At 48.4% G+C, this 11,179-nt stretch overlaps 3 protein-coding genes across 4 annotated transcripts in view; 1 reads left to right on the forward strand and 2 right to left on the reverse strand.

Annotated features, from left to right (window-relative positions):
- Positions 1–8,652, reverse strand: part of LOC100823729 (transcription factor GTE7) — a 30,298-nt gene extending 21,646 nt beyond the window's left edge. The window contains exons 1-3 of one of the 2 annotated variants that reach the window (XM_003580530.4): positions 7,398–8,651; positions 7,145–7,304; positions 6,678–7,069 (exon numbers count right to left, since the gene is read on the reverse strand). In XM_003580530.4, coding sequence (XP_003580578.1) covers positions 7,005–7,069; positions 7,145–7,304; positions 7,398–8,549 — 1,377 coding nt within the window. In that variant the 5' untranslated portion in view covers positions 8,550–8,651 and the 3' untranslated portion in view covers positions 6,678–7,004. Of the gene's footprint in view, positions 1–6,677; positions 7,070–7,144; positions 7,305–7,397 lie in introns of those variants that run through there. The other variant, XM_024456367.1, reaches the window with a different exon arrangement.
- On the forward strand, positions 729–6,432 carry LOC100829049 (putative disease resistance protein At3g14460). The gene is made up of 3 exons (XM_003579263.4): positions 729–1,070; positions 1,187–1,466; positions 1,571–6,432. Exons 1-3 carry the CDS (start codon positions 791–793, stop codon positions 6,261–6,263), a joined length of 5,253 nt encoding a protein of 1,750 aa, XP_003579311.1. The 5' UTR covers positions 729–790; the 3' UTR covers positions 6,264–6,432.
- Positions 8,653–9,488: 836 nt separating the features above from the next.
- On the reverse strand, positions 9,489–10,271 carry LOC104585433. The gene has a single exon (XM_010242143.3). It carries the CDS (start codon positions 10,116–10,118, stop codon positions 9,837–9,839), a length of 282 nt encoding a protein of 93 aa, XP_010240445.1. The 5' UTR covers positions 10,119–10,271; the 3' UTR covers positions 9,489–9,836.
- Positions 10,272–11,179: the final 908 nt, after the last annotated feature.

The following is an 11,179-nucleotide window of genomic DNA, read 5'->3' on the forward strand; positions in this document are numbered from 1 at the left end:
TTATGTGGTTTCTCCTGATTTTCCTATACTACGGAAACGTCGTTTCTTTTTTTTGTTGAAACCACATGGCAAAAGCAGAGGAAAGGTTCGTCCGGCACCTGTTTTCTTTTCCTAGAGATTGAGAGGCCAGTCCCTGCTGTGTTTTTATTTTTATTTTTGAGAAAGCTCTCTTTTTCTAGAATAAGTAGGGGCTCCAAGCGCATGTTGCCTCTCGTTAATCAATTTGGACGACAGAACCTCAAGATAATCCGTCCACGGATGCTGCTAAGCGCAAGCAAACCGCCCATGATCTTCGTGGCCGTCTTCCCAGTGCTCCCAGGGCCCCTGTTGCGATGAAACAGTGGCAGAAAACGTCTTCCCGGATGGGTCGAACTTAGTATTGACGGATCAGTTCAGAAGGACCTGAACTTAATATTGAGGGACTCGCGTGGGCAGATTATCTTCTGGGCCGGAGGAAGCTGAGGTGTATGGAAGGGTTAGCTCTTGCTTCTCAATGGAGTCAACTGGCAGACGGCGGACCCACGTTAAGGCCCATGGGGCAGCTGCCCCCACTAAAAGTTTCGGCCTGTTACTATTTTGGCCCAGGGACAAAGAATTTGCACCTCCCTCTCAGCCCATGAACTCACGTGGCCCAAAAATACTAAGGGCTCACGCGGCCCAAACAATCCAGCGAAAGCACGTGTTCTCTTCTTCTCCCATTGACTCGTACTGCCTTTGCTCTGCTCGGCTGCTATTCTTTCCTCAGCTCACGAATGTAGTTTCCCCGTTGACTAGCGATCCAACAGATCCGATGGAGGCCGCGATTGCATGGCTCGCGGGGACAATCCTTGCAACTCTACTAATCGACAAGCTGGTGGAGTGGATTCGCCAGGTCGGGCTCGCCGACGACGTTGAAAAGCTCAAGTTTGAGATCCAGAGAGTGAACAGGGTGGTCTCTGCCGTGAATGGGAGGGCGGCCAGGAACCAGCCGCTGGCTGATTCTCTCGCTCGTCTAGAGGAGCTGCTCTACGACGCCGACGATTTGGTCGATGAACTCCACTACTACACACTCCAACAGCAGGTCGAAGGAGGTAAAATCTAATGCCTGTAGATCCAAGCGTGCCAGTTCCTTCCAACTTTTCTGTTCCAGCTGGACCGTGCCGATTTCCCTTAAATTTCTGCTCGACATATTTCTCTTTTGGCGCAGTCACAGCGGACGACCCCGAAGTCGTACTCGTACCTGCAGCAGAGGAAGTAGATGATACATCAAGGGGCAATGCTGATATGCCGAGTAACCGTAGCGGCAAGAAACTGCGGTCCGAATCATGGAATGAATTTGATGTCACAGAAAAAGAAAACGAAAAGCCTGTCAAAGCAAGGTGTAAGCACTGCCTGGTAGAGGTCAAGTGCGGAACCAAGAACGGGACATCTGGTATGCGGAACCATCTGAATGTTTGTAAGAAGCACCAGTCACAAAATCTTTCAAGGTACTTGAAGAATATAGTTATACCTTGTGTTTAACATTTTTTGGAAGTCGCTTGTATACATCAGATTAACTAAGAGACAATCCACTGTCTTTTTCATATTGCAGCACCGGTGATGCTACTACTGCACATGTGGCGCCTATTGTAATCGGTGATTCATCTAGCAGAAAAAGGAAGAGAACCGATGAGGTGTCGGTCCAAATCACTGCACCTAACACACACCGCCCTTCTGACAAGGCTGAATTATCCAGTAGGATACAAAAAATTACTAGTCAGCTACAAGACATCCGAGGGGCAGTGAGTGAGGTTCTGAATTTACTACATGGATCAGACTTTGCATCAAGTTCAAATCACCCTGCAGATGACCACCTAGGAACATCAAGTCTTGTATCAATGATAGTGTATGGGAGAGTATCAGAAAAGAACTCCATCATGAAGTTAATGATGGCAGGAGACCGATCTGACAGTGTAACTGTTCTGCCTATCGTAGGGATTGCAGGTGTTGGAAAGACAACTCTAGCTCAACTTGTATACAATGATCCAAAGGTTGAAGATCATTTTGACCTCAGGATATGGGTTTGGGTGTCTCGCAACTTTGACAAAGTGGGGCTCACCAGGAAGATGTTAGACTCTGTTCAGTCGGAAAGGATATTAGACTCTGTTCCTCAAGAAAGGCATGAAGGACTAAACTGCTTTGCAAAGCTTCAGGAGATCTTGAAAAGTCATGTCACATCAAAGAGGGTTTTACTTATTTTAGATGATGTCTGGGATGACATGAACATTGGCCGATGGAACCAACTGTTGGCTCCTTTTAAGTCCAACGGTTCAAAGGGCAATATGATTCTTGTGACAACTAGAAAACCATCTGTTGCGAAAGTGATTGGAACAGCTGAGCCAATTAAGTTAGGTGCTTTGGAAAATGATGATTTCTGTTTATTGTTCAAATCATGTGCATTTGGTGATGCGGACTATAAAGCTCCTGGAAATCTAAGCACTATCGGACGGCAAATAGCAGAGAAGTTAAAAGGCAACCCGTTAGGAGCAGTAACTGCAGGGAAACTATTAAGAGATTCTCTTACTGTTGATCATTGGAGTAAGATTCTCAAGAATGAAAACTGGAAATCGCTGGGACTCAGTGAAGGCATCATGCCTGCTTTGAAGCTTAGCTATGATGAGCTGCCATACCATTTACAGCGATGCTTATCATACTGTTCTATATTCCCTAACAAATTTCAGTTTCTTGGTAAGGAGTTGGTCTATATTTGGATTTCTCAGGGGTTTGTGAATTGCACCGGTTCAAGTAAGAGATTGGAGGAGCAAGGATGGGAATATCTGATTGATTTGACGAACATGGGCTTCTTTCAGCAGGTTGGAAGAGAAGAGTCATTTTCTTTCGATCAGTCAAATTGTGAAACATGCTATGTTATATGTGGTCTTATGTATGATTTTGTGAGGGCGATCTCAAAAACCGAGTGTGCAACTATAGATGGTTTGCCATGCAATGAGATGCTGTCAACTGTGCGCCATCTGTCAATAGTAACTGATTCTGCATACATCAAAGATCAGCATGGGAAGATTCATCGTAATGAGAAGTTTGAAGAAAATCTGAAAAATAAAGTTACATCAGTTAGTAATTTGAGGACATTGGTGTTACTTGGGCACTATGACTCTTCCTTCTTTCAGGTGTTCCAAGATATATTCCAAAAGGGACAGAATTTACGCCTGCTGCAAATTTCTGCAACTGACGCAGATTTTAATTCCTTCCAGCGAGGTTTGGTGACTCCCATGCATCTTCGTTATCTAAAACGTGTGTCTGATGGGTTTGATGGGGCTTTGCCACAAGTTCTGATCAAGTGTCTCCATCTTCAAGTATTATATATTTCCTCAGACACCATATGTACGGTACCTAGTGGCATGCATAATCTTCCGAGCTTGCGGCATCTTGTTGCAGAAAAGGGAGTAGACTTTTCACCTGTTTGCATTGCTAGCATGACATCGCTTCAAGAGCTACATGAGTTTAAGGTTCAATTTTGTTCTAGCGGCCCTGAGATAGCACAACTCCAATCCATGAACAAGCTTGTACAACTTGGGTTGTCTGGACTTAATTATGTCAAAAGTCGGGAGGAGGCTTATTCGGCAGGACTGAGAAACAAACAACACTTAGAAAAGCTGCACTTGTCCTGGGAGTTCTTTGGAATGGATGACGGTGGCCCAAGTTCTGAGCCTTCTATGGATACAGCAAGAGAGGTGCTTGAGGGTTTTGAACCTCATATGGACTTGAAGCATCTACAGATATCTGGGTATGGTAGTACTATGTCACCAACTTGGCTTGCCTGCAGTATCTCACTTACCTCCTTGCAGACACTTCATCTAGATAGTTGTGGACAATGGCAAATACTTCCGTCTATGGAATGGTTTCCACTTCTGACAAAGCTGAACTTGAGCAACCTGCCGAAAGTAATAGAAGTATCGGTTCCTTCATTGGAGGAGCTAGTTTTAGTTAAAATGCCAAATTTAGCGAGATGTTCATGCACTTCCGTTGGGGGTCTCAGCTCTAGCTTAAAGGCACTGCAAATTGAACATTGTCAAGCACTGAAGGCGTTTGATCTGTTTCAGAACAATGATAAATTTGAAATCAAGCAGTGGTCATGGTTGCCTGCTGTTAGGAAATTAATTCTGCGTGGTTGCCCTCAATTGGAAGTGTTGAACCCTCTTCCACCTTCAACCACCTTTTCTGAGTTACTCATCAGCGGAGTTTCAACACTTCCGAGCATGGAGGGATCTTACGAAAAGTTACATATTGGACCTCCTGATTTCAATCCATCTTCTGAGTCGATAAAGGCTGCAGAGGTTTTGGCATTCCATAATCTCACGAGCCTCAAATTTCTGAGCATAGGTGACAAGGAGAATCAAATGTCTATTTTGTTCAAAGATTTAAGACATCTCGTCTCTTTAAAGAGTTTGCGAATTCAAGAATGCGATATTGTTTTCTCTTCATGTGTTATGCCAGAGCATACCCGTGAAGATGTGCCAGCTGCAAATTGCAATGTCTTCCCGTCTCTTCAGAGTCTCACTGTTGAATCATGTGGAATAACGGGGAAGGTGCTATCTCTGATGCTGCAACATTCACCAGATCTAAAGAAATTGGATTTGTCTGATTGCTCAGCTATAACACTCTTATCGATAGAAGAGGAAGGAAACAGTCTATCGAATCTTACCTCATACAGGGAGCCACAAGACGAGCTATTTCTGCACATTCCAAGTAATCTCACATTCACTCTCAAGGAGATAACTATTGCGGGCTGCCCTTGTCTAAGACTTAACGGGAGCAACAAAGGCTTCTCTGGATTTACCTCCCTTGAGAAGCTAGATATCTGGGGATGCCCCGAGCTGCTCTCGTCTTTGGTGCGTAGAGACGGAATTGATGACCAGGCGAACGGAAGATGGCTCCTCCCAGAATCACTTGGAGAACTTTATATCGGTGACTATCCCGAAAAAACACTGCAACCCTGCTTTCCAAGTAATCTCACCAGCCTTAAGAAGTTGGTACTGTGGAACGCAGATTTGAAATCTCTACAGCTACACTCATGCACGGCAATGGAAGAGTTGGAAATTGAAAACTGTGAGTCGCTCAGTGAAGTAGAGGGCTTGCAGTCCCTTAGCAGCCTCCGAGATTTGACAGTACTTAACTGCCCTTGCTTGCGTGAATCACTTGGAGAACTTGATATCGGTGACTATCCCGAAAAGACACTGCAACCCTGCTTTCCAGGTAGTCTCACCAGCCTTAAGAAGTTGGTACTGAGCAGAGCAGATTTGCGATGTCTACAGCTGCACTCATGCACGGCACTGGAAGAGTTGGAAATTAACTACTGTGATTCGCTCAGTGAAGTAGAGGGCTTGCAGTCCCTTGGCAGCCTTAAGAAGTTGGTACTGAGTAGAGCAGATTTGCGATGTCTACAGCTGCACTCATGCACGGCACTGGAAGAGTTGAAAATAGAATACTGTAATTCGCTCAGCATAGTAGAGGGCATGCAGTCCCTTGGCTGCCTTAAGAAGTTGGTACTGAGTAGAGCAGATTTGCAATCTATACAGCTGCACTCATGCACGGCACTGGAAGAGTTGAAAATAGAATACTGTAATTCGCTCAGCATAGTAGAGGGCATGCAGTCCCTTGGCTGCCTTAAGAAGTTGGTACTGAGTAGAGCAGATTTGCAATCTATACAGCTGCACTCATGCACGGCACTGGAAGAGTTGGAAATTAGATACTGTAATTCGCTCAGCATAGTAGAGGGCCTGCAGTCCCTTGGCAGCCTCCGAGATTTGACAGTACGTAACTGCCCTTGCTTGCCTTCGTATTTGGAGAGCTTTTCAAGGCAGTGCAATGAGCTGCTCCCTCGACTGGGAACGCTTGTGATCGGTGACCCAGCTGTCCTCACCACGTCATTCTGCAAGCGCCTCACCTCCCTGCACAGCCTACAACTTAGGCTTTGGCGGACGGGAGTGACGAGACTAACGGAGGAGCAAGAGAGAGCGCTTGTGCTCCTCAAGTCCCTGCAAGAGCTCACCTTTTACGGCTGTTATCGTCTCATGCATCTTCCCGCGGGGCTGCACACCCTTCCTTCCCTCAAGAGGTTGAAGATCGAATATTGTTCTAGGATCTTAAGGCTGCCGGAAACAGGCCTCCCTGATTCGCTGGAAGAACTGGAAATCATATCGTGCAGCGACGAGCTAGATGAGGAATGCATGTTGCTAGCGACGCCGATGAGCAAGCTAAAGGTCAAAATCATTCCACGATGCTAATTTTTCTTGTTGTAGTGCTTGAACTGCCGACGGGAGTAGTCAATCTTTCTTCTGCGCTCGAGTTTTTCTGTAGTCATCGTTCCACCTTTTCTTTGAGCTTGCTAGCCCGTGCAGCTTGTATCTGAACAAAATTCTCATCAACTATAAAAGACCTAGTACTTGGTGAACATTATCAGGCAACAACGGCCAAATTTGAAACACATAGGTAATGGCGTTTTCCATAGTTGTGCATCAAGATAGATTCCAGCAAGAAATTCTCAAGTTATCCATGAATAACAGGCCAGTTTAAGGTCTTGTCGTGTCAGACAACAAAATAGGCTTATGAGACCATAAATCAGCTCCCCATGTCTACTGAAATCTATGTTAGTCGCATCACACTATAAATCACCAGAACTATCATCAGACAAAGATGACGATAGGATTCCAATATCTTCTTAATCCGATTCCATAGTTGCGTCATGCATAACAAAGATCAAATTACGTACAGAATAGCTGCACTACGGAAAACACACCGATACAAGAACCACCTTCAGGTCAGAAGGCCAGATACTACACGCCCCAGTGTCTTCTACTTTTTACTTATATATACATGATCCAGAATTCCAGCTGAGCTATCAGATACCCACAGAGCCAGCCCATCTACTAGGAACTACGTTAACTAAATCCAAGAAACATTGCACATCTCAGAAACAAGTACTCACAGCATCCACCTACACAAAACCTACTGTTAGAACGACCTCTTTACTCCACAGAACGAGCACTGCCAGCTTCTGAGACGCCATCCCCTGAGCTCCCTGAATCCGAACCTGTAAACAGAGTCAAATGGGAATCAATGCACAAACTTCCCTTCATGGAGAATGAAGGGGGGGATTCGACAGTACCGCTTGAAGACGAGAAGCCACTGCCCAAACCACCAGATACATTTGTGGCCTCAGCAATCTCCACCGATTGGTAAGTCGCAGTTGGTATCTCATCCTCGATATCTACATACTCATCCACCTGTTCTGTCACTAAAGTGCTCTTCTCAGGATTCTCACTCTCCTGTAAATAATAGAACAATACAGATTTGAATCCAATTTGCATATCCACTAACTGCAAACAAGAACAACACATGCTGTTTCCTATTCCCATTACCGCATCAGCATTGTCAACCAATGTAAGCACATCACCATTCACAGCTTCAGTCACGGTAGCATTGTTAACCACAGCGCCATCCCCATTCATCATCGCAGCTCGTCGGCTCTTGTTGAGCGCCTTGTTGAAGTTGTTGACGAATCGATCAAGCTCCCACTGTGTCTCGATGTCCATTTCATCAATATCCAGCTCAATCTCATCCCCAAGAAGCGCCGGATTTACATTCCTCTTCCGCACAATCTGCAGCACATTATGCATCTTCTCCTCAGGCAAGCTCTCCAGCCCCTCCCGAAGCATGTTCTTCTCATCCAAGCTCATCTCCCTCTTGTTGGGCTCCCTCGCCTTCGGTTTCCGCATTCTCGCCGCCCTCGGCTTGACCTGTGCTGGAACAACCACAGGCGGCGGCGGCAATTCCGCTGCCACTGGCATCGGCGGTGGCGGTGCAAGGCGCTTGCATTCCTCCTCGAACCAAGAGACGGCCGCCCTGTACATCTTCTCGAACGACGCGAGGAGGTCGCCAGCGAAGATGTGGACGTCGTGCCCGGCAGGGTTGTACCGCAGCGCGTTGGAGAACGTGAGCCGGACGTCGGCGGCGAAGGCGTCGTGGGAAGGGTAGGCCTTGGCGGCGAGTCTGGCCCTGACGGTGCCGAGATCCATGGGGCTCTTGATGACGGCGTGGTAGTCGTGGAGGCCGAGGCGCTCGACCTCCACGGGCGCGTTGAACCAGATGCTCCGCTTGTCCTTCTGCAGCCTGGCCAGGATCTGCGCGCACCGCTTCCGCATCGCCACCCGGAGCTTCGCGGGGGGCGGCGGGCGGAGGTCCTTCCGCTGGCTCGGCTCCTCCCGCTGCTGCTGCTGCTGCTGCTGTTCCTGCTGCAACGCGTCGATGCGGGAGAGGAGGGCGCGGACCTGGCCGAGCTCGCCCGCGAGGCGACCCCGGAGCGCGGCAGCCTCGCGGTGGGCCAGCTCGGACGGCTTGAACGTCAGGTAGCCGGGGGACGGGGACGCCTGCGGCGGCGGCGCCTTGGAGCTGTTGTCGGCGCGTGAGGGGGGGTTAGGGCTGGGCGCGAGCGGGGCGCGATTCTCCCCCCAGTGTTGTTGCTGGTGGTGGTGGTGGGGCCCGCGCCGGCCGGCGAGGAGGGCGGAGGCCATCGCCGCTGCCGCCGCCGCCGGCGAGGGTTTCGTGGCGCGAGCTGGGGGTTGGTGGTGGGCTGGCTCGGCAGTTGGATCCGGACCCCTGCGAGCACGGCAGCGGAGGAGGAGATTTTTTTCCTCGGGGCGGGTGGATCTGCCCGGCGGGGTGAAAGGAAGCATCCGCACCGTCGGTGCGTGTTTGGACGGCGGTGATTTGCCAGTGGTTGGACGGTCGGGATTGTTGGGATCCCCACGTGGCGTGATCTGAGGAGGTTGGAGTTGCTTTCGGCCGTGGGAGTTGTCTCTGACGTGCGGAGCCCAAGAGCTGTGGGCTCGTTCTGGCAGTGAAACATGAAGCGGTTCGCGCGAATTTTGACTTGCTCGGCTGGCGTCGTGGCGCGAATTGGCCTCACTTACAGTAAACCAATTGCGGCCCAGTCCCTTTGTCGTGTGATGATAATGCTGCCAGGACCTAGGAAGCAAAGATTTCACCGACGACTAGAGGATTCGCAGGCTGGAATTACAGACATTCTTCGTCCCCATGAACCGATGATTCCTCATACAACACACACATGTGAGATAGCTGTCCTAGAAGCCCCAATCTACTGCCATGCATCGTCCATCACTGCTAGCTTTACAATCTTTGCACTTGTGCGAACCAAAAGCACATATATATGTGGTCCGGAGTGGAGGGAGCCACCACCATGTGACCTGCCTTTGCTTCTGTTTAGCAAAAAAAAGCTATATTAGCTAGTATGGTTCGATCCGCAGCGTGCCAACCTCTTTTGCTACGGCAGTACGTACGGCTTATATACTTGTAGCCATCCTGCTTCCAGATTATTGGCAAGATGCCTCCGGGTTCCGGAGGGAGAGATCACGTTCAAGCTAGTCTGATTCATATTGCCCTACTGGGAATCATTTTATTGGCAATCTGCCCTGCCATGAACAGAGCGGAGCTACAGGTTCAAGTCTACTCCCTCTGTTTCATAATTCTTGTCAAAATATTACATGTATCTAGACGTTTTTAGAAATAGATACATCCATTTTTGAACAAATTTGAGACAAAAATTATGTAACAGAAGGAGTAGCTTACAGTGCTCGTAGCTAGTACTACTACGTGACACACTCGACGCAGGATGTGATTACAACTCCACACACGCGCGCGCGGTATATAGTTCATCCTGCATTCTTAAGCCTAAAACCACAACGAAGTTAAAAGCATACAACCACGCATATAACGCACGAGCTAGTTCGAAGCTACTACTAAGTTCGATTTTCCACCGACGAGACGGGATCCGAATTGAATCACGCGGCGATCTTCGAGAGCCCTTCCATCGCCGGCGCCGGCGCGAGCACGAGCCGCTTCTCGCCGTGCGCTGCGGATGAGCTGCGGCTGGTCGTCATCGTATTGCCGTTGCGGACGTGAGGCGGAGGGGGCGCCATGGCCGCCGCCGCCGCCAATTCCTTCTCCTCCTCCGCTATCGTCTCCATCGCCGTCCTCTGGAGCCGGCGGCGCCTGATGATCCACGAAAGCTGCGACGGCGCCACCTCCACGGCTAGCCGGGCCACCAGCTGGGCTTTAGCCATGACCCGGCCGGCGTCAGCAATGCTGCGCGCAGTAATTAATTAACCTGCGATTCGCACTTGCATGTGGAGTCTGCACTTGAAGCAGATCAAAAATGTGCGCGTTGAAGCTTTGTGCTAGCTCATGGGAGGGGAGGTCGTCTATTTGGGGGCCGGCCGGCCGGGCTTGTATTTATAGAGCCGCAGTGTGTTTACTTCGATCAATGTGGTCCACTAGAAACTGAGGAAAATATCAGTGCAAGTAAGTACTCCCTCCAATCCTAAATTGTTGTTGAAATATTACATGTACTTAGACGTTTTTTAAGAATAGATAAATTCATATTTGGGTAAATTTGAGTCAAGAATTTAGAATCAGAGGGAGCAGTTAATTTCGTAATTGGGACATAACGCAATGCATAGATGAGCTGAGAGAGTGAGGTCTGCTGTGTGCAGCCATATACAATCGACGTCCTTGTGAATTGTGATGATGGTACTGACCAGAAAAGTCTTGTTACTAGTCTCCCATCTCGACAACTAATCTTCCCACGGAGCAGAGACACAAATTAATGCCGTGGCATGCATGATGCCTTGCTTTTGTCTGAATATACAGACTGAATTTTGGATACAATGGACGTCCCTAGATAAGCAAACATGGGAATTGGGATTTGGGAGCTTCATATTGGCTTCATAAATGTATTCAGTTTTTTTCCTGCGCCGGAGCAACCTATAATTCTCTTCATTAGCAAGCCACGAAGCACAAAATTTCCATGCAACAATGGCATTCATCAGACATCCACTAATTAGCACTTGAATACAGTACTTGATTTTATCTGTCCTAAAGATGATGATATAGTTCTCAAGTGCTCTCGTATCCATTCGCTAATTTGGTAGACAGGCGTTGCAATCAAGGTAACCCCATGGAGGAGGGCAGACGCATCAAGCCGAGGAACGTTCCTTTCCTGTCTCGTTTTTGGCTTTTGATTATTGCATCAGGGTGTCTGTACAAATTGCCCTTTGGATTAGGCAATTCTTGCTCTACCCAGCAACTTGGCAACCTTCCGTACAGTACAGTCCCGGCCTATCAG

Source organism: Brachypodium distachyon, chromosome 5 (genome assembly GCF_000005505.3).
Source record: "Brachypodium distachyon strain Bd21 chromosome 5, Brachypodium_distachyon_v3.0, whole genome shotgun sequence".
NCBI classification, from domain to species: domain Eukaryota; kingdom Viridiplantae; phylum Streptophyta; class Magnoliopsida; order Poales; family Poaceae; genus Brachypodium; species Brachypodium distachyon.

Excerpts from the sequence above, each read along its gene's own strand:
- LOC100829049 (XM_003579263.4), top strand. The coding sequence starts at position 791 with ATGGAGGCCGCGATTGCATGGCTCGCGGGGACAATCCTTGCAACTCTA. Across the intron at positions 1,071-1,186 it reads CCAACAGCAGGTCGAAGGAG|TCACAGCGGACGACCCCGAA; the intron begins GTAAAATCTAAT and ends CTTTTGGCGCAG. Across the intron at positions 1,467-1,570 it reads CAGTCACAAAATCTTTCAAG|CACCGGTGATGCTACTACTG; the intron begins GTACTTGAAGAA and ends TTCATATTGCAG.
- LOC104585433 (XM_010242143.3), bottom strand. The coding sequence starts at position 10,118 with ATGGCTAAAGCCCAGCTGGTGGCCCGGCTAGCCGTGGAGGTGGCGCCG.